The sequence below is a fragment of the Phasianus colchicus genome, chromosome 10, assembly GCF_987193195.1.
Source record: "Phasianus colchicus chromosome 10, bPhaCol1.hap1.1, whole genome shotgun sequence".
Taxonomy (NCBI): domain Eukaryota; kingdom Metazoa; phylum Chordata; class Aves; order Galliformes; family Phasianidae; genus Phasianus; species Phasianus colchicus.
Genome location: NC_143445.1, coordinates 21,016,471 through 21,043,264, shown reverse-complemented (window position 1 = coordinate 21,043,264; position 26,794 = coordinate 21,016,471). Strand labels below are relative to the sequence as shown.

The 26,794-nt window shown below is 43.0% G+C and overlaps 1 protein-coding gene across 8 annotated transcripts in view; it reads right to left on the bottom strand.

Annotated features, from left to right (window-relative positions):
• Positions 1-611: 611 nt before the first annotated feature.
• LOC116243393 (uncharacterized) overlaps positions 612-26,794 on the bottom strand; it is a 162,263-nt gene continuing 136,080 nt past the window's right edge. For 3 of the 8 annotated variants that reach the window (XM_090147660.1, XM_090147653.1, XM_090147659.1), the window contains 15 exons: positions 25,319-25,447; positions 23,144-23,272; positions 18,872-19,000; positions 17,825-17,953; positions 17,019-17,147; positions 16,744-16,872; positions 15,766-15,894; positions 11,352-11,483; positions 10,249-10,374; positions 9,702-9,830; positions 7,793-7,921; positions 7,446-7,574; positions 6,671-6,796; positions 3,832-3,960; positions 613-3,320 (listed from right to left, as the gene is read on the bottom strand). In XM_090147660.1, the coding sequence (XP_090003786.1) occupies positions 3,241-3,320; positions 3,832-3,960; positions 6,671-6,796; positions 7,446-7,574; positions 7,793-7,921; positions 9,702-9,830; positions 10,249-10,374; positions 11,352-11,483; positions 15,766-15,894; positions 16,744-16,872; positions 17,019-17,147; positions 17,825-17,953; positions 18,872-19,000; positions 23,144-23,272; positions 25,319-25,447 (1,883 nt within the window). In that variant the 3' untranslated portion in view covers positions 613-3,240. Of the gene's footprint in view, positions 3,321-3,831; positions 3,961-6,670; positions 6,797-7,445; positions 7,575-7,792; positions 7,922-9,701; positions 9,831-10,248; positions 10,375-11,351; positions 11,484-15,765; positions 15,895-16,743; positions 16,873-17,018; positions 17,148-17,824; positions 17,954-18,871; positions 19,001-23,143; positions 23,273-25,318; positions 25,448-26,794 lie in introns of those variants that run through there. The other 5 variants (XM_090147655.1, XM_090147656.1, XM_090147654.1 and 2 more) reach the window with 4 other exon arrangements.

The following is a 26,794-nucleotide window of genomic DNA, read 5'->3' as shown; positions in this document are numbered from 1 at the left end:
GAAGAAAGGAACAGTGTCAAAACGTACTACTGATAACACAAGCAAGTAAACTGACTTAATTAATAACTAATTACAAATAGCTTTAGCTTTTCTTCTGGAAACTGACACCCTGCCCTGTGAAAAGCGAAAACCTTCACATATAGCAAATCAAGAAGAGACAATGAAAAGTACTCTATCAAAAGCCTGCTAAAATTTTTGAAATATATAATTTTGTTTAGTAGTTTTATATAGTTGTACTTTATGTTTTGGAACAAAAACTCATATCGAGACCCAAATCAGGACAATCTGTTCTATGGAACTGAAGTAAACTTCTCCCCAGGGCAATAACATTAAGTAATTAAGAAAGTATTTTGAAGAAGGAGTTAATAAAAGCGACTGCTGCATATGCATAGTTTTGTATGAATTGGCATTTTCCAATTTAAATAAAAAGTCTGCTGAAGCATTTCCCAAGAAGATCTTCTTGGCCCTCTGATTCATTGGCACAGACTCAGTGTCAACCACTTAAAATACGTGTTTCATCATGTACCTAAAATGGTGACATTCTTTAATAACACTTCATACAAAATCTTTTATTTCCTTTATAGTACATATTTACAATTCTAATATCAAGTTACTGTGGAAAATGTAAACAAGGTACACAGGTGTAAAGAATATGCCTTGAGAAAAGTTTCCCCTTTGATTAGCTGCTCCAATCACATATAAGAATACTTAGATATGTAGATAAGACAAGGCAATATTTTTTATAAACTGCTGTCAAACAGTAAAATGTAAGCTCTCGGGTTTTATGCATTAGCTGCTGAGTAACCACATCAGACACTGAGCATCTTTCTGAAAACTTCTACGTCCAAGAAACTGTAACAAAGCCAATGGAAGGTGAGAAGAAACTGGGGCATGCATCATGGAAGGTGCAAGCTGAGGGAGCTGGGTGTCTTCAGTCTTCAGAAGAGAAGACCATGGGAAGGTCTGCTGCTGTCTTCAACCACCTCATGGGGGCTGCAGACAAGATGAAGCCAAGCTCTTCTCAGAGGTATACTTTGAAAGGACAAGAAGCAGTGGATGGAAGATGAAATGTGGGAGGAGAAATAAATCATGGATATGAAATTTTCATTAAGGCATGGTCCCAAAGAGGCTGTGGGCTCTCCATCCCTGGATATATTGGAAACAACTGGATGAATCTCTGAGCAATCTCATTTAACTTTGGAGGCGGCCTGAAGAGAAACTTGGACCTCCAGATCTCATCCAATCTCATTCTTTAATATGAAAAATCTTGAATATAAGGCACTACTACTATAGTTTGGCTCCATGGTAAATCTATAGTTGAAATCAAAAGATGTCTGTTGCTTGACCTGGGTGTTTTTTTTCTCCATCAGTTACTATGATGAGATCTAATAGTCTTGCACAAGATTTACCTAAACACTTCCAATTTGGTGAAATTGCCCCAGTTTCACAGTTGGAGATCGCACCTAGGCCAGCACATCTCCAAAAGAACATTTTAACTACCATGGCTTACAGAAAAAATCCTGCCGAGAACAACTCACTTCAGACTAGTTTGGGAACAACAGATTTATCACATTTACATCAAGCAAAGTTTTTTGCAATTTACAGAGCTATCATAAAGAAAGGACAAGAGATCAGAATCAGCTCCTGACATTTTCTGGCTGAAAGCACAGTTGGTTGCGGTCACAAATATCTCTACTGAGTTTAGAATGGCTTCTAATACCCATGAAGTTTTGAATAACAACAATAAGACTTCCATGAGGCTTGAAAAAACACCTAGTAAACCTTTATTGCTTCCAAAAGATCACAGCTTGAACTGCAGTTCCAGGTGAGCAAGCATTACTTGCTTCGAACCAGACATATTGGTTTAGAGCTTGAGGAGAACCAAGAGGTAATTGTTGCTTTGCATACTCATTATCCAATTGCAAACATAAACATTATTAAAAATCACAAGTGAGCTTCAATTATTGCCACTTTCTTTCTTCTATGACAAAAATCCCTTGCAGAGTTGTGATTTGCTGTGGTGTGTGAATGATAATGCTAGCATGAACACAAAACCTGGAAGAGCTTGTGCTACCTGGTCACCAGAGCCCACGGTCCTGGTGCCTTAAACCAAGGGCACCCTGATTTAGTAAGACTCAAGAGGTTACTGAGCACGTTTTGTAACTCTTAACCTAAAGAGAGGTACAAAGAGTTACTCTGAAATCTTTTAACCTTGTTAATTCAGAATACTAAAATAAAGAATATGATTTCTTAATAATGACTTGGTCCTATATTAAAGAACGGCCTGTCTAAACAGACAAAAATAGCACCAAAACGCCGTTGTTCTAGGTGACCAACAGCAGCTGTTGAATGGTATCAGGACTTGTTAAAGCCGATAATTAAATTATTGTGTGGTAAGAGCACATTATAATCCTTTGCATAAAGAGAACACAGATTATTGTTAGATATCTATCCTCACTATCTGCTTTCTCCACCCAAGATAAAGCTTCCTCCATTGTAAGAAAGTTTTACAAGAACTGCTGTACAGTTTGACTTCACAAACTGCTGAGAAATTCCACTGATGAGATGGGAGAACACAGAAAACCAGAGGAGCCTGACAGTTAACATTGTGCTCTTTAGAAAGGAGCCTCAGATGCAAACAAGATATGGATGGAGACCTTCCAGTCAGCAAATTCATAATGGAAATGTGGTATGCATTCTCAAATGAATGAACAACTTATCAAAGATTGTGGCAGATTCTTCATCAGCTGTAATTTTAAGACTGGATGCTTTTCTAGAACATACAATATTTTTCACAGGGGAACTAATTTGGTGAATCCCACTGGCTTCTGAGCAACGTGATTTTGCAGTGAACCTGCATTGGCTTCATAATCTGTTGAATGCTCATTTAGCATGGCGTGGCTCACTTTAAATTGGCATGTTACTGATCCTCTTTGGAGCTAGTTTTACAAAAAGCAAAAAGAAAACAAAAAACCCACATGTCCAAGCTTCAAGCAACGAATTATACTACATATCAGAAAGAATGTCCCAAGTAGACTAATGGAAAGGCAACAGGCTAGGAATAAATACATGAAACAGATTCAACTTTTTAAAAGGAACCAGCTACTAAATGGCCTCTGTAGTCTTCCATAAGAAGTGTGAATACTTCAGTACAATTCAAGCTGAATTGAATACCTGTTTTCATATCCAAATTCAAATACCGTCTGTGCATATAAAAGAGTTCATTTATTAGTCCAAATGTTACTGTTGTAGAGCTCTTGGAAAAATATTCCCTCCTTCTTGAGTTCGTTCTTCATAAAAAGGAAGCTTTGGAGGGCCACCTAGAGAATTAAGTAGAAATGCAGCCTTAGGTCTATATAACATAATACTGAAATGCAATATAAATCATAGAATTTACATTTATATAATTTAATGAATGATAACCTTCAGAGGAAGGTAGAGGACTGAGTTATGTTGGCCACCTCACACAGGCAGGCAGAATAAGCAAGACATTAAAAAAGTCCCCCAGGTGGAAGGTTCCATAATATTTCCTAAACTAAGGGAAGGACTGCATGGTATTACCAGCAAGCTGACCATGTTTAAATTATAAATGGGAGAAAAGTATGGTATTATGCGTCATTAAAATGAACAATTACCTAAATGAAAAACCAAAAAACGAACAAAAACGAAACCTTTTGTTGAACATTTTGTCATCTACACAGATCAATCTGTCTTCTGACTTTTCATCTTCTTATCCAGCCACTTATCACATTTCACCATGCTCTTCAACACAAAATCACGATCAGAGCACAATGTCTATGAGTAAAACAGTCAATCTCCAGCCTGTGTTACCTTCCTTGCAAGTTGGCCCCATCCACGTGGCTGGACAGACACATTTCCCATTGTATGGGTTGCACTGGGACTTGCTGGCACACTGGCATCGCAGAGAGCAGTCGGGGCCATACTGGTCTGACCGGCAGCCTGGAAGGACAGAAGTGTTTGGAAGAGGATGAATGCTTCTCCCTGCTCGATGGCTGCGCTACACTGAGGAGCATCCTTGAAAGTGAATGCAATAGAAATTCAGACCAAGGTCAGCATTCAGGGCGAAATGCAAGCACAGTGAGAAAATTAAGGATGTTTATTTAGAAAATTATTTAAGTCCCTGGATTTTCACTGGGAGAGAACATAGACCTCACACAGGTTCCGGTGAGAACGCAGACCTCCATCAAGCTCTGCAAACTAGGGGAAGTTTTGTGAGGCTCAACTGATGAACTGAAAATAATATCGTTTCTTAAAAAATCTCTTCATATAATTTCACATGAGGTTAATTCTTCTAACCCAGACTCTTACTTTGCCTAAAGTTATGTGCTTATCCATATAAAACTAAAGCCTGAGCAAGTTATTAGTATACTGTATAAGAAATTGTCCTAAATTATGACATGCTTTTGCTGTATTTCTCTCAGGAGATACAGATTTGGGATTGGGAATCTGCTTTGACACCTCCATCTGCTAATATTGGGCCATGACACTTTGGAACACCTTGCAATCCTCAAGCTTTATCTGCTGCACAGCCCACCCAAACTGTGACCCACCTGTCCTGAAGAAGTTCCTGAAATGGGAACGTATACCCAGGGGCTGGCAGCCCAAAAAGAGAGGTTTTGGGGCTGCCTGGCTATCAGTGTGGAGCAGAAAAGAGCTTTCACTCAAGCAATTTCCAAATGGAAATTAATTCATTTTAGGTATGTTTGTACATCATTCCCACATAGCACAATTCAGTTACCTCCTGGCAATGTAAACTCACAAAAGTCTCACTCCCAGCTCTGCAAAGGATGGGCAAATATTTTATGGACGAATTCTCACTGTAATTTTTTTTATATGTGGCGGAGCACAGGTAAGAAGGAAAAGTCCCCAGCATGTCCTATGGCAAGGTGCTGAGAGACCTGCACACAGCAGCCTTCTTTCCCTCACCTCACCGACAGTGCTGTAAGCAACCCAGGCTGCCTTCCTCACATAGCACCGCAGGGTTAACCCAAACCCCAGCCCCACATCAGCTGCAGCCCCAGCACGTGGGAGAACCCTCCCCAAGTGCTCAGAGCTCGGCCTTTTCAATTAGGAAATGTTATGAGAAAAGGTCTCCACAAACACCTCTGGACCTGATTTTAATTTATGTAATACCACATTTTCATGTTAATAACAATGTGTATTTAAGACATCTGTTTGAAAGTCTGCAATGTTAATTTACTACAGAAAAGGAACGCCCATAAAAGTCTGTTATATTCTCTCTCTCTCTCTCTCTCTTTTTTTTTTTTTAATTAACATTTTGCCTGTTTAATGGGTGCTTTACCAGAGTTCAAATTAAAATCAGGCCTTTTATCTTTATGGCTGCTGCACAGACACAGCTGCTCACAGTTATATCACAGATGAACTGAGCCTAATTGAAAATAAAAATGCAAATAAAACCTACCCCATAACAGCTTTTCATGGACGGGGGCGACCCTAGCTGATTTAAGAAAAATAAAAATGACTCCTAGAGTTTGCAAGAAGCAAAACCTCGGTTCACATTGTTGGTGCTGAGCTTCCCCCTTGTGTTCCACTGCTGCTAGAATTGCACTGGAAAGGCCTCTGATGCACAGTGCTCAGTGCTGGATGGCTGAAGTCCCAGAGGCATCAGTGCAAGAGGATGGGCTGCTCAGTTCCTAGCAAGAGGACGGTGCAGGTTGGCAGGCAAGTCCATCTCCATTTTAGTTTTTGGGGTTGCAGTAGCCCTTGGGCTCCTAGAGTTTACTTGACTTCTTGCTTATATTAATAACAGGGTGTTCAGAGCTGTTTCTTGCCCTATCCCAGAACAAGAGGATGAGGAATATTCCCCCTTTGTGATATTGGGGACTGGGAGAAATGTGGTTCCTTGCATGATCCTTCAATATTAGCACATGGATGCTCACCACCCTGTACACTGCTTGTTGGGATCACACATCTCTTTTTACACTTGCTAAAAGAAAAGTGCAGTTCTGTTAACTGATTACCCTAAATTTCCACCAGCACAAGTGAGATCAGAATCTGGCTCAAGAATCCCTGCCCTTAACTGCCTCTCAGCCCTCAATGCTTTTGTCAGTTCGCTTGGTTTCCTTCACAGGAGAATTCTCTCGCCTATTTTTACAACCCTGTTGCAAAACAATTCTGCTTCTCTGGGCCAACCATTTACCAAACACACAGCTCCTGTGCTGCGAATGAGGCGACACTATTTGGAGTCAGTGTTCCCGGACTACTGCTGGTTCTCAGAGCCAGGAACACTGCAGCAGCTCCACCACCCTCACCTCGAATCAGACACTCGTTGAGCTCTTTGAAGAGCCCCATAAATGCCCCCGTGACAAAAACCCCATGGAACCCAATCCCTTCTTGCCCTGTTGCAGAACCCCTGAGCCCTTCCTACTGTGCTGTGCTGACACTCATGACAAATGACATTTTACTGCTGACCCATATACGGTTTTCCTATCGATGCATCCATTTAAATACTGATTAAATCAAAGTACAGCCTATTGATAAATCTGGCAACCTGCAGGAGAATACTTTGCTGCAAACAGTGTGTCCTGAATACTTTGTATTGGCACGCGTCCTTTCGCTGTTGTGCTCAGACCAAGCAATGGATTTCATTCACTGCATGTATTCCAGCACACAGGAAATACTCCCTTACCAATGTCACATTTGTCCCCAGTCTTTCCAGGTGGGCAGAGGCACTTCCCAGTGGCTGGGTTGCAAGGAGCTCCTCCGCAGTCACACCGGTGCTGGCACCGCTCACCGAAGCGCCCGCTGGCACAGCCTGGAGGGAAGAGCCCCATAAATGCCCCTGTTAGGAGTCCTGCACACCAACATCACAACAAATACATCAGCCAGAGCAGGGCTTGAAGGATGGCTCGGAGGAAAGTTCGTAAACTCTGAGCTGAACTCAGTGCTAATGCCAAGTTTAATGAAGGATCGAATGCAGCGGATAGGCATAATATTTATGTGCGCTCTCTTTAAGTTGGTTTCATCTAATCCAACTTATCAAAAGTATTTGTAAATCTGTCCCAAAACGTTACTGGCACTTATTTTCATTTTTAATTAGGGCTCTTTAGAAGACCATTTCATAACACTCGACTGGTCTGACATGCATCAATTTAATAATCTTACTTGGAATTTTAGAAGCAAACTTAAAATCAGTAAAAGAAACTTATTCTTAATAAACAACATGTGGAACTCATTGCTGCAAGACACCGTGGAGACCGGGACTTTCACTGTGCTAATCAGAACCAGAGTGGTTAATGTATAAGGAATTGAGAACACCCAGCTACAGAACAGGTAAGCGATCACAAATTCAGTGTTTCAAGAAATTCACAAAGTGAAAAATATGGAAGAAGTGGCTCTGAACAAACAAACGTTTAGATAAGGATGTGGTTTATTTGCTTTTTAAACCAGGTGGGTGTAAGTACCTTTCTCGCAGTGGATACCATGGTACCCCAAGGGACAAACACACTGCCCCATCACGGCATCGCAGCTCGCTCCGTTTTTACAGGCACATGCATGAAGGCAGCTCAGCCCATAAAACCCGGGGGGGCACCCTGAGAAAGGAAAAGTATCAAGTGAGGAAACAGGAGGAAGAAAAGCATGGATCCGTTTGAGCTCCTCTATATTTGCAGCTACCTTCTTTGGCAGGCAGCAAAATTGATATTTACCATTGCCAGTAATAATCCCATTTGCCCTACAGGAACATCTCTGAGCCCCCGTTTGCCCCTGCGGGAGGACAGGTGGTGGGGCTGTGTGGGGTGTGTGTACTCACCATGCTCACAGGAGCGCCCGTAGAACCCTGCTGGGCAGTGGCAGCAGCCCGTGAACCTGTCGCAGGTGCCGTTGTGCTGGCATGAGCAGTCCAAGCTGCAGCTGGGGCCATACTTGCCAGGGAGACATTCTGCTGGCCATGTGTGGGCAAAGAAAAAGGATAAAAAAACACCCATCTCACACCGAAATCTGATGGCTTTTACAGCTGAGGCACGACGCTCAAATAGTAACTTGCAGAACTCAGGTGAACACTCATGAATTTCTTTCTCTCTGTATAGTCATGCTCACTGAAGACATAGCACTTCTCCACCATTATTATGTATTTACATACTTTGATGAAGATTTATACTTCATAGATGTTTGAAGAGTTCAATTTTCTTTCACTATATTGTTTATATTGAGCCTTTCCAGTCCCTCAAGTGTTGTAAGGGCACATAATAAATGATATCTTCTTTTTCCACCCTCTACTTCTACAGCAATGCTTTCTTTTAGATACATACGAAGTGTGAAAGAAAACATACAGCTTTTCCTGTTCCATGTTATCATTGGAATTCACAGTATTTGAACTCCTCATAAAAAGGGAAGGTCTCTTTTTCACACATAGATTTTCCATGTATAACTAGATGTCTACTTGTACTGAATTAAGCGCATCTCAAATTGTCGAAAGCCATGTCATGCAGAAGTGACTGGTCAATATAACTAATATGGGCATAATTTCTGCAGAGGTGATAACTGGACGCAGTGCAGACCGACTTAACTGAGCATGGCCACGTACATAATCAGATTCATAACTGCAAATGGCAGATAAGGTCTTTGGAGAACATTGTATCTAATCACCAGAAAAAGATACCTGATTAGATGTCTTTGATTTCTAGTCAAAACAGACTCAAAAACTGTGGAAAGAAAGATTCAGTTTTCCAATAGCTCGGTATGTACGTCAAAAGACAACCATGAAGATCTTCCTAGAGATACAGCACTCCATCCCTTATGCAACATGCACACCTCTCCCCAGTGTTGGACACCAATGTCATTTTATTTAAGCACTTCTAGAGGATGCACACATGAGACACTGTTCCACATCTGCACAACCCCATCACAGTTTGCAGCCCAAACACAGCCCATGTATGGTTATAAAGATTTCAAGTGGCAGGCAGAGATGCACAAACACAATCCATGCAACACTATGTTAGCCAGTTACTGGTAAACAGCACTAATTTTGGGATGGAGGGAAGAGGTATTTTAGAGCTCATCCACAGTGGTACTGACATCATCACTCTGGTTGGCAGCTATTCTATATACATAAAGCAGGGCTCTGAATCTCATGTCTTTCAGGAGATGGAAGGAAAGAAAGAAAAGACAGACAAAAAGACTCTGTGCTCATTCTGTTCAGTGTGCTTTATCTTGTGTAAAGGAGGGCTGACACAGAGAAGTGAGGACAAGATAGCACAATAATTTCAATTGTTTTGGACAGATGTTGCTGAAACATCAGGGAAGTCAATATGTGAGGAGTTTAACTGCAGTCCAGTACCAAAGGGAAGGAAAATGGAGAGAGAAGGTAACAAGATGGGATAGAGATGCTGGCTTCTGCTGACCTCAGGGGAGCAATTCAAAGAAGATACCAAAAAAATGTTCCCATGAACAAAAGAACAAAAAGTTGGATAGGAGAAGAAATAAGAGTCCATTCAAAGGAATTTACAAGGATTAAAGAGCAAGGCTCATGAGGAAACTGTTTCTAAAAAGAAATCTAAAGCTCTAACTTTGGGCAAGGCACCATGAGAGAAGATACAACGATGAAAGCAGCTGGTAGTGAGATTAATTAAGCAAAACCTTTTTCTTTTTTTGAAGGCCCACAGCCACCGCAAACCCCTGCTTGAATGTATGTGTTCACTACTACTAAAGCAGGACATTACCTTTCTCACACGATTTTCCTGTCCAGCCGAGTCCACAAGTGCAGCTGCCATCCACGTGGTCACAGATTGCACCGTTCTGACAGCTGCATGTCAGGCGGCAGCTGGGGCCGAACCGTCTCTGGGGACACACTACAGAGAATTAACAAAGTTTGGAAAAAAAATAACCAATTTAGCATCCCCCCAAAAAGATGAAAGTGACAGGGAGTAAATACAAGCACATGCTCCCCACTGAGAATCCCACGTAACACTCATTCACAGTGCCCTCCCTGCTGCGGTATTTGAAAGCAGAGACTTTATCTTTGCACAGAAAGCAGTGCAGTGGTGCTGGTGGAAGGGCAGTGAGATATGGGCAGAGATGAGTAAGAAAAGGGCAGGGCAATGGAACAGAAGGACAAGGCTGAGATCCTGCAAAATGCTGCAAGCATTATCATGAAAACACTGGCTTCAAACGCAGTGGGAAACACAGCCATAAACAATGCTTGGCACTGAGTTTAATCTGCAACTATGAGCCCAGCTGAGGAGCTGAGCTCTGGTCCCACTTTGTTACCTTGCTGACAGCCAGGTCCCATTTGGCCAGGAGGACAGGTACAGCTGCCAGTCCGTGGGTCACACTGACCTTTACCACATGCACAAAACAGGGCGCAGTCCTTCCCGTATCGATTTTCTGGGCAAGCTGAAGGAAACACAGGCTTCTGTTAAACACCTTGGGTATGCCAGTTTTCATTTCCAACGAAGGCAGGATCCTATAGATGGAGTTGGCTTCCTCTTTGTTCCATCTAATGTACTTCAAAACGACTACGAAAACAAATCCCTTCCAAAGACATGACTGCCTCTTCCTCTGAAATCTTTTTTTTTAGACTATAAATATAATCCACGCTTTCACATGAAATATTTAGTAAATTTTCCCCCAGTAAGGCAAGTGTGCATATCAGCTGCTCATGCTTCAAGATAAAGACTTATTTCCTTCTTTAATACTGATGCTCTCCTATGCTGAAGAGCAAAGCTACCAACTACTTAGCATTAAAGCATTGTCTTTCTGTGAATAAGCTGACAGAAGCTTCAGAAAGGGACTGAAGATGATAAAACATCAGTTAAGCTCTGATTAGCACTGAAACCTGTATGGTTGGTACAGGTACAGCAAGTGGAAATCCCAAAGGCTCTGTATTTATCCATATTAGGAGATCATAGCTTTGGAAATACCACAGAAATTCAGCCACATGATCTAGCCCTGAAATAGAGAAGTACGAGAAGTGTTGCCATGGAGCCTTTACCAGTTTTGCCATGACAAAACTTGATCTTTTTCCCATTTATTGAAAATAATGGCACCGTAGCATGAAACAAAATATTGAGACAATTTCTCAACCTAGAAATTTTGGACAGGAAGAAGGAACTTGAGCAATTCATGCTGAGTTGGCTCTCGAAACAAACTTGGGCAAGTAGGTTGTAATCCTGGGATGAGTGTCCTTGCTTCTACTCACACAGAAAAGAAGGAAAATATTTTGCAAGAGAATTTTTACAAAGCTGGAATCCCGATTTACAGTTCAAGGAGGAGGTAACTGCAATCTGTCTGTTTTTATACTGACAAATTCTTACGCAGATTATTCTCTCTGCTGTTTTTTTGAAAGAAGCAGAACATGAATGTTGGCTTACTTTTACTACAGTCGGCTCCAATGAAACCAGGCGCGCAATCACAAGTTCCCGACACTGGGTCGCAATGGCCTCCATTCATGCATTTACAGGATTTTTGGCAGTTTGAACCGTAAGTACCTTTTGGACACCCTGCTTTAAGAAAAACAAAAAGGCAATTAGGCTATGCTGCTACTGGGCCCTTCACATTTCGTGTCATAATACCTTTCTTACTTTCGTCCAAAATTCGATTTTCATTTTCTAGTTCTATTTGCTTTCAGAGGACCAGCAGAAGGCACTGACAAGCAGATGGCTGCCTTGGGCAGAGGACCTCTTTTAGACTCCAAGGCAAAGACAGAGAGCCTGACTGGCAGCTCCTCCTATTTCTCATCCTTGAAGGTAGCAAGAAAAGCAAGCCCAGTTCTTCAGTGATTTTCCTCCTAGATTTCTACACTAAATCAACTTGCTTCCTTTTCCTTTCCATGTCAGAGGCATGAGATGGGGCTCTGGTCTCTCTTCCATTGGGCAACAGCAGCTCGCTTTACCACAAGGAGCCACAAGCAGCACTGCCTCGTTGAGCTCGTTTTAGCTGAGCAGTTCTAGAAAATGGGCAAGTCTCATCTTGTGAAAATGTTCAAGCTGCAGGAGTTGGATTCCTCTATAATCTACTCTTTACCACCAAACTGGAATTTGCAGTGCTCTGGCAAACCTGGTGAACTGTGGATGGAAGGCTTCAAAGGTGTGCATGTGACAGGAATGCGGAATTGCGGGTGATGCCTTCTCAGAAAATAGATACAAGAGTAAGGCGCTTTAAATGCAAAGCCAGAAAATTCTCTGAGAAAAATAAGGCTTTGTTTTGTAATAACTCAAACAAACACGAGCCCTGGATGGACTACTAAGCCAGTGTTACGTGGCAATGAACTTCTCCCAGTTTTCCACTATACCAGAGGAGTGAAAAGCCTGTGCTTTTAGAGCAATGGGATCATTGTTCAACAGTTGCATTCATCTCCCTGCCTCTGAATGACATTTCTTTGCTCCTTCCTTCCTTCTCTTAATCTCCACCAAAGGAAAGCTTATGGCTACTCTGGCAATCTGGCTGAATGTATATTTGCACGTCTCCAGGCAACAGATTTCTTGCAATCTCTGTATGAGGAACTTTATATATTTTTTTTTCTGTTTTCTGAAAGCATCAAAGCACGGTCTGAGTGCCTGGAGAAATCCCTGGGTTTTTCAAACCATTCCATAGAGAAGGAGAGCTTACGGTAAAGCTTTAAAGGGATGCCTTTTAAAATAAAGCTGAAAATTGGCTTCTGCTCAAATCAGGATAGCAGATCATCAGGGCTAAACAGATACACACTTTTCCAACATGCAGATACTCTCCTCAGCCCTTCTCATCTCAGAGAATACTTTGTCAGTGCTTCCATCTGTTGGTGCAGAAAATCTATTTCATGTGCAAACCCTGGCACCGAGGTGTGAGCCCTGCAACATCTATTTCATGGAAATGAAGCTGAGGGCACACCCTGATTCAATGATTTAATTGGACTCCGAGTGAGTTTCTCTCTTCATCCTCCCTTTCCTTTCAGTCATCATTTGGCTTTTCTCTTTTTAATTCAGTTTCCCACACTCCCACACACTCGACTTCTCTCTGGCAAAGCTTTCAGGGTCGTTCCTCAAGACTAGAAAGAGCTGTTCCATTAACAAAAGGGGATGCAGCAATTCCCCCCGTACCAATTTATTTACCCTTGCAACATTTCGCTTAGTTTTGCTCAAGAGGGAGCAGCACAAGCAGGGCAAAACTGTTGGCTACGTGATTGCTAACAAGGCCATCTCATCTGCTACTGCTTTGGGGGAGGACGTTGCAGACAGCTACGGCAATCGACACGCTGTCCTGCCATTTATAGAGAGGGTTAGCCTCTAACCACCAGTTATCTAATAAAGACATTTTCTAATTTAACAGTTTCCTGTGCATTTGACATGTTATTCTGAGAATGGCAGGAGAAGCAGACAGATTTCTAACTCATTTCCTGAGTTTTCCCTTCTGGTTTGGGTGGTTTTGCCATGACCAATAGTTCCTAAATCTTTTCATACCAACCACATACACTAAGTCTTTCCTTACCGCTATTATTAACGCAGTCAGAAATACATTTTGGAAGCATCCTGTTACCCACAGCTTGAAGGTGAAGTTGGTGATGCCTTTCTGGCTCAGGGTTCACCTATCTTGGTAAATGTCACAGAGATGCAGCGTGGCCTTTCTGCCCATGACAACACCCCTTACAGGGCTTTGTTCCTAACTCCACTCCAGTAGATCTGCCCATCCTCTGAGTTACAGACAGCTGATGGGAACCTTATTGCTAGTTTGTCTGCTTCCTCAGGATCCTGCCTGAAACAGGAGACTGTTTCAGCTCTTCACTCCAAAATTTGAGAACATGAAAGCCTCATTGCTCTTGGCTCCTGGAAATTTGACTTCCCAGCCAACTACACCTTTTATAGATATTTTCTTGAACCTTTTTTCACAGTGCTATAAATACACCAATAGTTGCCAGAAACTGATTCCAGCAGCATCCAACCACATGTTGACTGGCCCGAAGCCCATTTCACGTCTCAGGAGCAGCTCCTTATGCTGTTTTTAATATTATGTCGAAAGCTTCTTCATCCTGGAGCAGCCCCAGCTCTCTCTGCAGTGAGGACGGCAGGAACAAAGAGTGTTTCCACCAAAGTCACGCGAGCTATCCACAGTTATCAGATAAGTTGCTTCAGAGTGAGGTCCGTAACCTCTCACTCCATTAACATAAAGCTAAGAAAGCTTCAAGCATGAACCGTTTTCCTTCCATTTTTTTGTCTCTCTATGGCTTGGCCTGAACAACATAAGAGAGAATGACAAAAAGAAATGATAGATGCCAGACAAGTTTTCTCCCTCAGTGAATCTCTACCATTCCATTGTCTCTCCTGTCGAAGTTTAACAAAACTCATAATGATCGAGAACTTGCTGTGCATTTACGTAGGACAGCAAAATGCATTGAAGGATCGTATCTCATATGATGTAGATTGATCCTACTGACACCAACGTCCGTGACAAAACACCCTCCAAACGCAATGAAACACAGATTTCATTTTGTAAGTAATTTCTTCTGTAAGAGAACTGGAGTATAATTAATGTTTTAAATTTTAAATTCTCCAGCGAAATCTCAGGGACCTAAGCAAACATAAGGACATTTATTACAATCTATGGAGAATTAGTACCATATGCACGAGTAATCACTACTGAAAGATTACTATGTTAAAGGTAATAGGCTAACCATGATTAAGTCTTTAAAAATGATGCTGTTAAATAGTTGATCTCCACTACTGCTCTCCTATAATATTTATTATAATCTAATGTATAATGGATCCAGATGGCTTTAGTCTAGATTTTGAAGGCTGAATTTCAATCTCTCTCACAGTGAGAACTGATGTACAAAGGAGGATAGAATCAATCCTTACATTTACATTTATATTTTAAAGAATAACTTTTGATGACAGGATGGTAATACAAATGTCTGTCTCCAAAGTGAGCCTCTCAGCCGTTTCTGCTCAAAGAATAAAGTACAAGTTTAACTCTTACCAGAGCTGCCCATATTGCAGCTGCCCTCTGCGCTCAACTTGTCGCCTGAAAACCAAGCATCCCAAACACAGCCATACTAAATTCCTCGGAAAGGAAAATCAGCATTTTCCAGAGAGAGAAAGACTGAGCTTGACAGGACAGACTATTACAAGCACAGAATAAAAACAAAATTAAAGTTGTAAATAAAAAGGTAATTAACTGTCTTCTTTCTCTGGATATTTTGGGATATGTTTCTTATCAGTTGCCACATTCCACCAGAAACAACTTCACAGATGTCCTAAAATACCAGCATGAGGCATGTGGATCTGGGAATATTTTTTATGATGGAGCATTCAGCCAATTGGCATTTCGTCCTCTCCGCTAGTCACCGTTTTTCAATCCAGACTAACAATTTGTTTAATTTGATTGTTCCTCAGAAGGCCTTACAACTTAACTGCCTTTATGAATCACTTAGATTTACTGCCAATCGCAGCCTGTTGTTTTATCATAACCATTTGTCCTGACTTCAGCACTCAGAGATTTCGGGAAACATTTTGTCCAAGGTGTGTTGAAATGAAAGAGCTATCAATATCCAGGTGTAGCTGAAGATGAGAAGTGTGAACGCAGAGAATTACATTGACATTCTTCAGCACAGCGTGAAATCAGAAAGAATTTAGGTAGCAAACCACGCTTGTCCCCAGGAAAAAGTAAATCCCCTGCAACAAGGCAGGCACAACTATTACTGTAAATTAACACTGTGCTTACTGCATCTCAGTCAGTGCTGAAGGACAAGATGAATTGAGCACTCCTGCCTGTCTGGGCCCCCCAGAAGATGAGCATCCCATCTGTGATACTCACGGCGGTCGCACTGGGCCCCGTGGTACCCCGGGTGGCACACACATTGCCCAGTGATGGGGTGACAGTCTTCCTCAGCACGGCAGCGACAGGTTTGGCTGCAGCTCTGGCCATACGTGTTTGGTGGACAAGCTTGGGAAAGAGGAAACGTAAAGCAATAAATTCAATTTGCCTTGGTAAATATAGCACTCAAACAAAGAGCAAGCTGAAATTTATTGAATAAAACCCCTGCCCGCAGAACGACACCGTCCGCTGGGACTTTGGGTTTATTGCATTTACTTGGGGGTTACTTCACTGCTTGATTTTGTTTTGTTCAGTCAATTTGTGCCCAACTGTCAAGGGCCAGATACAATTCTCTTGTCACTAGAGAAAATCATAGGGAAATGTCAGGTAAAATTGACTGAAATAACAGTGTAACTCACCAGGGACCAGACATATGGATAAAGACATTCTACCTTTTGCAGAGAGTTTAAACTTGCAAAGCTGCTTTGGCACAAACATTTTTGTGGGCTTCACTTTGCCTGGGCAAGCACATCATTTCCATTTTTCAGACTTCTCACGTCTAGTTCTTACTGGTGGCTCTGAATGTAGGCATGACCTTTGTCTTCCCCTAGGCTTTGTCCAGGCCACCTTGCCCAGAAGGCATTAAGGAATAGGAGGGGCAGCAGGAGCATTGCTGCATCAGTAGGTTATCCAAGCAAACACAGGAGTGGCAGCTTTTACTGGAAGGGCAAGTAATATTCAGTACATTTATCCAGTTCAGTTTGCGTTGGCTGCAAACCTCAAGAGGACAAACCTCACCTGCCCAAACAATAGCAGGCACAATGTTCAGAACCACCCTAACTATTTGGGTGAATGATATATGCATATGCATACCCTTGTCCAGATTCACCGCTGCAAAGGTTGCTCCTTCTGCCTTAGCCACTGAAGAAACTAATTGTTATCCCATGGTTTTTAGATATTTGCATCCTTGTGACTTACTTCTCTCGCAGCCATGGCCAGTGAATCCTGGAGGACAGCCGCACTCACCGGTCAGGTGGTGGCAGGGGGTGCCTGCAGGGCAGTGGCACCGCCGGGCACAACCCACACCGTAGTGGCCAGGCAAGCAGGCTGTAGGAGGACACCAAATCCCATTAGCACCAGGGCAGGATGGCACCAAGCAGCTCCCCTCGCTCCTCCCTGACAGCCCCTCAAAACCAACCCGGAGTGCAAGGATCCCAAGATGATTATGGGATGCGTGCCCCACAGACACTCACGTTTGTCACAGTGCCTGCCTCGCCACCCCTTGGCACAGCGACAAGCCCCTGTCTGGGGGTGGCAGGACACACTGTGAATGCAGTCACATTGCTCCTCACACCTCTCTCCAAAATATCCTGGGGGACATGCTGTAGGGAGAAGCAGGCAGAGAGCAAGAGTTGGTGCTGCAGCAGGGACAGTGCGTTGCTTGGTCAATGCACGGTGATGGGTGCTCAGAAGGCTGCATGCCCAGAAAATGTAATTGAAATAAATATTAAACATATAAAACCATTCAGCATTGGTTATTGATGAAAACTCATAATGATGTCTACAGTACATATACAGATGATCTCTATAGATATGAAAACATCATTTATTTTTACAGCTAGGTCCACTGTGGGGGAGGTATCACTCATGGGTCCCTACAGAGTGATCAAGGAGAAAGTGAGGCCCGAAGAGGTGTGAGGTTGGCATTATGAGGTGTTACATGGTGTTACAGGTGACCCTTATGTCCCTCAGCAGCTTACAATGCAGCAGGACAGTGTTCATGGCTTGCAAAAATCACACTGTGCCAATGGAGAAACTGAACGTACACTGCACTCATCTGATACCTAGTGCTTATGAGACTGCTGTTAAGGGATCTACATAGATGTAAACACACAAACTACATTAAATCTGGGCAATCTGAGTGATCTAAACATTATTTAGCAGCAGTTCTGCCTGCAGTCCACTCTGTACCTCACATCCTCACACTCAGCAGTGAGACAGCACAATGACAGCGCAGTGACATGGGGCACAGGAGTACCAAAGGACTGAGAACACCTACCAAGCTCACAGGATGTCCCTGTCCGGCCCTTGGGACACTGGCACTTGCCAGTCACAGGGTCACACGCAGTCTGGCCAGAGCAGATGCAGCGCTGCAGGCAGCCGGCACCGTGCCAGCCTGGAGGACAGGCTGGGGAGAGGAGAGAGCAGCAAAGTCATGGGTTAGGAGGGTAAGAGGACATAGGTTGGATACAAACTTTCACCTTCCATTGCCCCAGTGGCTTTGTTGGTGCTGCAGGAGGTACAAATGGGGACCACGGCTTGGAAGTAATTATATCTGTGTAACACTGCTCCAGGAACAAAATAGGAGAAAGCACACCTGATGAAGTGAGCTAACTACAACCCACCAAATACTCTTAAGACTTTCTGTTCACACCTATGGAAAACAAGCCTTGGTTCCACCAGCTTCCTCAAAACCAAGGAGTAAAGCTACTGATTTCCCAGCTTCCAGTATCTCTCTGTACATTGCTCTTATATCACAATTACTTTTCCACTGGGCAATTGATCTTGCTATCTACAGTTGCCAGATAACAGTTTACAGTTCACCTAATTTTCATTTCATCAGGTTTACTAATGCCTATCACAACCGGAACTGATGGGCAGAGCCTATTTGTCTGGCATGTGCCAGATGGACAGATTTTTTAGGATGTTCACAGGAGCAAATTCTCCCTATGTCAAAGCAGTGACTGGGGGATGGCTTTCCCATCCTCACACACTTTTTCTACCTCCTTCCTTCCAAAGGAAAAAGAAAAAACACAGAAATCTCCAAACATATCATTAAAGAAAATTGGTATGTTTGACAATGTCCTCATCATTGATTAAACCAGGAAATTTAGTTTGCCAGCCTTCTTCCTTAAGCCTAATTGGAGTTGGGCTCAAGGCTGAAGCTCCCAGTGCCTTTCACTTGTTCTGGATTTAGTCTATGTCTGGAAGAAGACACTGTAATGATGTGAATCTGTCAAACCCATGGGACAATACAGTAGAGCATAGAAAGTGTGTGTCCTGGTGTCATAAATGGAGGCATGTGGACTTTTCTCCCTGGCCATACCTTCTTGGCAGGTGGCTCCTCTCCAGCCTGGGGTGCAGGCACATGTCCCCATTACATGATCACAGGTTGCTCCGTTGTGACAGTTGCAGGTGTGAGCACAGCCCTGCCCAAACCTGTCCCCCTGGCACTCTGCAATGACAGGAGTCCCCCATCAGTGAGCATCCAAGGAAGCATCGCACAACAAACCCAGTGCCAGTTGCAAATTGCCTTCTGTCAACATGCTTTTCACAACTTAATGGTGCATAAGTCCATGCATTAACTACCCCTGACACTAAATAATGTGCCTTAAAAATATGTATCATAGCACATTCTGAGGAGACTTCCACAAAAGGGCAGGATTGCTGGGGTGATGGATCAGCTGTCATCCCCCTGCCCTGCAGAATGCCTTTGTGCTGAACTAATGGTCCAGCAGCACCACTGGCCTGACAGCCCGGGTATTTATTTGCATCCTGGTAAGAGACCTGACAACTTCATTGTTTTCATTGTTCATTTTTCACAGCTGGATGCACCAGCTCACCCAGAGCCTCATTCTTTGGTCAGAGAGGAGTGATATTTCCAACACGTTCAGTTAAGCAGCTGGCTCCCAGGTGAAAGCTTAATAAAACCATCTCGCTGCAGTGCTGCCGCCCATGAAGAATGGCAATGTTAAAATTTCTCTGGTCTCCTTTGCTCTGAAGGTTTGGATAGCTTTATATGGTGGAAAACAGGCAATCCTGCTGTTCTGGTTTCTTGGAACATCCCGCACAGTATGCAGAGAGAGTTGGTGAATTTGGAGAGCCTCAATGCACGGCTGTGTCTGCACCAAGCAGCTCCCACTCACATGCATGGAGCCGTCAGAGCCTCTTCTCCCTGCAGCGCTGCTGGCATGTGCTGTAGGGACAAGAACAGCTCAGATCCCCGAGCCAGAAAAGTGTCCTGCACTCCCTGAATAGGACGTCTCCCAGGATCACACCCAAACTATCTCTTTCCACCAGAACCTCTGTGTTTCTGAGGATGCCAGCTGGCAAAGCATGATGGAGTGCTGCAGGAGGAAACGTCCCTGGGGACAGGATGGAGGAGTGAAATCATCTTGACTGTGAGAGCACGTTTGGTTGACAGTATCTGACCCATTCACAGCCCTTCTATTCCCATTTGAAGACTTCCAGCTTCCAGACACAGTTCTCACAGACACCATTTCTCCCAGGGCTTTCCCAACAATTCATTTTTTTCACATCACCTGGACCCCATCCACATTAAAACCACAAGGAAGTGCAGGAGTGCAGTCCCATCACAGTCAAAGATTTTCTGCAAACACAGCCTGATTGCCAAGTTCAAGTTGATGGGTTCAGCCCATCTTACAGAGCTTTGGCTCAGATTTGGGAGCAGAACTAAACATTTCCACAATACAGACCAGAACTATATCACAACCAAGCCAAAGGAAAAACCAGCTCATAACCATGTCCCCTGACTGGTTACTAGTGGTTTGAGTGAGGTTTTTGGAGCATGTGTGCTAAACTCTTGTTATACTTACCATGAAGACAAAAGAGTTTTCTAGTGAAAACTGTAGTAAGAAAGAAGAAATTTCTGGGGGAGAAAACTTTAAATATTCTGCTGGGTGCACACAAACTTCTTTTAGCTTCTCTGTAGGACAATCTTAGTTATCAAACCACTTTTCTGAAGAATAAGATAAGTGATATGTTGCAGTTATTTTCACACAGTTCCTCAACTGAGTGTATGAACATCCCTGGGGCTTTTTCTCCTCTCTTTATGATGAGTGCAAAGGAAAGCATCAGCAAGGTTTAAATTATTACATTTCTTCCTGCTTCAACATTTTTCTCTCAGTGCCTTTCCTCTGTGAAAGGAGAAATTATTCATTCAAAGTCTTTAAAATCTGCTTTTATATGCAGAGAGAGGAACACATGAAACTGGAAGCCAAAACATTCAGTCTGGAAGTCAACATCTATCAAAAGCGTAGGGGAGCGAGGGGAAAAAGATGTGTGCTAAGGCTCAATGGCGTGCCCAGAAGATTGGATTTCATACAGCTTCCGTGGATTATGCTCCCCAAAATGATGTTAAAATATCAGGAAATTTGCAAAGTCAAGTGTTCACATACTGTGAAATGTCACAGCTCTGGTTATCAGTGCCCCTGAGCAGAGACTCTTGGAAGAACCAATCTTTCTGTACCCTTTATCTGTAAAACCAATGTGGTATCTGTTTACTATAAGGGAAACTGTTTCTTGTGAAGGTCCTGGGGAGCCACAGCTGCTTCAGAAAGAGGCATTTTTGGTACAAAAAGAAGGGCAGAATGCCTTTGCTGAGTGTCCATACATAATGTGACACCATTTTGTTATTCTTTCTCCTCTTTTTTTGGAGGTCACAAAATTTGGATGAGTTTTATGCAGAAGGGAAGATTAAATCTCTGGCACAAAAAGATGCCAAGTGTCAAGTCATCACTGCTATATCTTTGTGACATCATGGCACTGAACAAAGCAAAGTCGAATTGTTCTCAAACATTGGTAATGTATCTACAACTCTTTCTTGGATTCCTAAAATATCTCAGGTGGACATTCATGAAAAAACACAATTGCCAAACACATCTGTTAGAGGAGGGAGAGCTTGCTTGCCAGATTATTATAAATCATTCATAAGCAACCGCAAAACATGGTCTTGTAATGGAAAGTGTTGGGCAGCTTTAGAAAAGGCATTACTGTCCATATCTCCTGTAATTAGATACAGTGTATAAAACTCACTGCATGGCCTCCTTAAGATCAATTCAAATCCCATGTCGTCAAAATTATTCCTCAGTATCCTCCAGTACATTGCCTGAAATCTGATTACTTGAAAACAAACGCCGATCTCCCAGCTGCCAGAGCTGGCAAGCCCCAGGATAGAGTAGGAAATATTACCACCAGGCAGGGACAGGGATGGGTACACGACCAGATGACCTGAAAAGGGGCACTGCCATCTATTTTAGTAACAACTGCTGTACTGCGAGGTACTACCAGGTAGCATTAAAGTCAGAATGGAGATGCATCATCCAGCCAAGGAAAGAGCAGGATGCCATACCACACCGCTGGCTGACCTTGCTCTTTTACTTATAGGCAGAGGAGACCTCATAGGATTTGCAGTCTTAAAACAAAGGAGAAATAAATTAGCTGGCACAGGACTTTAACAACTGCAGTGCAAGTGGATGGATAGCTTAATGAAATATGAGGGGAGAAAGCTTCCCGTCTCTAGGAAAGCTCAAAGAGCTGGGAAGGGCCAAAGGGACAGACTGATGGGTCAAAATCAGCCAGGGATCTTATGGGAGAAATCCTTTTGGAGGACAAGTTGGGTGGTGGAGGGCAAATGAGGGAAAGATGCCAGGAACAAATGCAGCCCTCCAATAGGGCTGGATATATTGCAGTGGAAAATCAGACTTCGATGCAAGTATCATTTCTCTCTGTTTTCTAAGTTAAATATATTTTCTGTTGCAGAAATCTGCAGCCTATGGATTAAAGAAATCTTGGAAATAAGCATTCACTATCAGCAAAATTTGGGTCTGTGTACACTGCTGCTTCAGACAGCAGTTCTACAGCACGGTGCTCAGAAAGCAGTTGTGTTTTCAAAAGGAAGTATAGACCACAGCATCATCCTGACGTGAGACTAGGAAATTAATTGAGAAGTTAACACCTGAAAATACTTGTAATGCCATGTAGCTAAAGAAAACAGTATCATTTTCTATGAGATTTGGTGACTAATTTCTCAGAAGAGCCAATTTTATATAGTATACACACAGACATACAGAATAGTCTTATTAATCCCAATACTGTGGGATAATCTGCATGTATGAAAACCCAAAAAACTGACATTTAAAAAAAAAAGAATAACTTTTCTAGGAATTACTTCTACAACTATTTTCTCCTTGCTATATAATGTAACAGTCCCAGCTCTCTTTCCACACTGTACATTTGTAATGTGCCACATTATAATTGAAAGCTACCTGAGATACACCAGCAACACGGACACAACACTTCGTCTCCTTATAATTCTCAAAATCTAAAGCTGAGATTCATCATCATACAGTCTGATAATAGCACTGCTATCTAATAAATAATGCCTAGAATGCTTGAAAAAGTCCCAACATCAGCTAAAAACAAGAAAAAAGGTGGATTATTTGCACTGCTGCTAAAAATTATTTCCTTTTTTTTTTTTTTTGCTACTATTGGACAGGCAGATGATCCATCTAACGTGTGTGCCACCCTGTAGCCCCCAGCCCCACGCCCAGCAGAGCCCAGCAGTCACAGTACTTACGCTGCTCACAGGTCTCACCCCTCCAGCCTGGGAGGCAGCTGCACGTCCCCAGGACATGGTCACAGCCTGCAGCGTTCTTGCAGTTGCACACCTGGTGGCAGTCAAGCCCAAAAAATCCTTCTGGGCAAGCTGAAATTGCAAAACAACAATTTTTTATTTTTTATTTTTTTTTCCCACCTCACTCTAAGCTTTGTCTCAGAGATCTGAAAACATTATCATAGAATCATAAGATGGTTTGGGTTGGAAAGGACCTCAAGGATCATCAAACTCCAATCTCCCAGTCACTGACAGGGCCACCAACCTCCACATTTAATACCAGCCCAGGCTGCCCAGGGCCCCATCCAACAGTGGCCTTGAGCACCTCCAGTGATGGACAGGGCATCCACAGCCTCTCTGGGCAGCTGTTCCAGCACCTCACCACTCTCTTGGTAAAGAACTTCCCCCTGACATCCAACCTAAATCTTCCCTCCCTCAACTTAAAACCATTTCCCCTTGTCCTGCTGTTATCTTTCAAAGAGTTGATTTACCTCCTGTTTATAGGCTTCCTTTAGCTACTGGAAACATTGCCATCTCCTAAGACTTCAAAGTTAGAAGGCTGCAAAAATGTCACATTCAATGTGAGGATGGAAAAGCCTTTCCAGCCCTGGGATGAAGCACCAGCAGTTTGCAGGAAGCGTGAGGCAACTTGGCAGCTCCAGTCTGCATCTCTGCATCCTCACACAGGCTTGGCCCATGTGGGTGGGTGGATTGTCAAGAGCACAGCAAAAAGCACATCCCTGCCAAAAGGAAGCCAAGCCACTAAAAACAGAAGTGCTACAGCTCCTGGGAGAAGTGCCGGAAAGCTGTATACCAAGGGCAAGCCACCCACACGTTTTCCTCTGTCTTCATTTTTTTCAAAGCAACCTAACTGTTCTAGCTGTAATTTTCTATGTGAAAGGGTAAAACAGATCAGTGCAGAGCAAACACTCAGCCTGCCTGAAAGAAAATGTGGGAAACGGGGGCTGATGGCAACTGCAAGGTCATGAGCAACAGGCAAAAAAACTCTACTTTCACCTCTACAGTCTTCCAACAATTTAAAAAGCTATGTCCAATCTGACTGATTTGGAAACTGGAATTCGGCTGTTTTTTATTGTTGTATCATTCAGGTTTCCCCCTATTCCTCACAGCTGCTTTGCAGAAGGGTATTTAGCTAGTTTGTCTTCCTTTTGATTCCTGAATGAACAGAACACAACACAGACAACAGTACTGCTTTTTCAGTATGCTCACAGTCCAGCAGAAACCAGTGCTTTTGATGTATTAACAACTAGCTGATATTTCTCAAGTAGCATGACTTAATTTCTTACTAAACGGACCCAAATCAGGTGATTTGGCTTGTCAGCTCCTGATGTCATAACTATAACAAAACATAACAAAGGAGTCACCGTCTTTCTTGGAAATGACAGCCCTGTATTCATGCATTACATGGAATTTCTGTGTTCTAGAGCAAAAAAACAACAAAATAAAACAAGAACTTATGAAAACAGGGTTAAAATAAAAAGTGTGACTTTTAAAAGGGTCACAATGTAGATACCATGAATTATGAGACGTGGCTTGGTAACAGAGCTTTGGAAAGAATATTCATTTCATAGAATAGCTCCTGGTAAGAATCAGAGGGAAACACCAAGCCCTCTTTAATACAGCCCATGTTGCTATGTGAGCAGGGAGGCTGTGCAGCACCTTCCTTCCCATCAGAGGGCAGTAGGGTCCTGTGAGTGCTGCCATTTCCCTCTAATGCTACCTTCATAAATTGGCTGATGAGGTTTTCGGAATAAAATGATTGTGGCTTTGATGTAATGATCATCATCTATAAAATTTTCAATCACGGAGAAACAATTTTTGGAATGTTTGACTATGTGCTATTCCTGCTGCACCCAAAGCTGTATATTTTTATGATCTGCACAAGGACACAACACAGCAGCAGCCTTCCTTAGACGATGCCACAAACTGGCTCACAACAACAGCTAAGAAATCCATCCAGTCCTTTCCAACTCTAGCAAATTGTCATAGGAGGTGACCTATGTCAGATTTGTTAAACTGAAAGGTTGTTCGTTCTTAAAGAGCTCCCTTGGGAAGATCCACCCACAGATGCATGCTTTTCAATGCACAAAAGGATGGGGAGCAGTGCAGGTACATCACCTTTCTCACAGAAGGTCCCAGTCCACCCAGCAGTGCACGTGCAGGCTCCGCTCACATGGTCACACACAGCCCCGTTCTGGCACTGGCAGCTGTGCATGCAGCTGGGACCAAAGCTTCCTTCAGGACATCCTGCAGCAGGGAATCCAAACCAGATGAGGGGTGAATGGTTGTATGGGAACTGCTGAGTCACGGCCTGAACCTCTGATTAATCAACTGAGGTGAGCACTGAGTCAGCCCTGGGAGCGCAGCTGAAAGCAATTCACCTGTGCTGCAGGAAGGGGTGGAGCCTGGCTCCACCTCTCCTAGACCCATTTAAGAGCTGACTACCAGGGGGGAAGGTTCTCTCTCTCTTCAGAAGATCCACTCTACTGGAGTTTCCTGAGCAAGCCCATGATACAGGTAAGCATCCTATTTATTCTCTTTGTCTTGCTGTGCCTAACTCTCTTGCTTATTTCATTACTCTCTTGCTTATTTCATTATTATAACATCTTAATATTATTTGATTATATAATATTCCTTTATATAATTTTCATTGATTATACAATGGTGGAGTAGAGAAGGATTTTTAGAGACAAAGGAATTCTTACTGCTTGCAAAAGGGGATTCAAGGTGTTGAAGTAATGCCCTATATCTGATATCATTAAATGCTCTCCCTGGGGTTGTTTTCTTAAAAGTCCACTGTTTAGGAAAATGTCAGGGTGTTAAAAGATTGAACTCTGCACAGGAAAAAATACATTGATATTGAGAGCAGCAAAGCCTGCAACTCTGCACTTTTTGCTTGATGGCCTAGCACTGCTAACATGCCCAAGTCCTCTGCGACATCCATTGCCAGGAGGGGAAGGCTCCCAGCCCCACTGCCTCATTGTGAGCTATGTTTTCCTGCAAATCCTCATTCCCTGGAAAGCTGGAGAAAATATGGAATGTGGTGGCCTCCTGCAGAAAGCTGCATAATTCACTCTCGGGCTCTGCTTTAAAACACATCAAATTCGGGGCACAGCCTAACACATTACATCTGTGGGACAGATTAATGGTTACATCTCCATAGCACTTCATGTTCAGAGTTTGAAAAGATTTGCATGGTGTGCTCTATCTGAAGGAAAAGGCAGCACTTGAGAATGAAAATAACTTCTTCCAGGGTTATAGGAAAATCAATCAAGAACAGGGCCAGTTCCCTAATTGATGTTAGATATTTTGGACAAGCTGAAATATAGAGATGCCTAGGCATCATTATATATAATAAAAATGGAACAAAACACAGACTGAAGAAAACAGCAAGTCTAAAGAGGGAATATCAGGGGTTGCCAAAAGCTTTGTCAGAAGCAACAGCTTCCCTGCTTGCATTGCCTCTGTCAGAGAAGATGAAGACCAGCTCTTTGGCTGCTTCCTATCTGCAGAGCTGGCATTTTTAGAGAGGTCAAGAGAGAAGGGCAAGTGGAGTTGGCAGCTATGGCCTTCCCATAGCTGTCCTTTCATTCC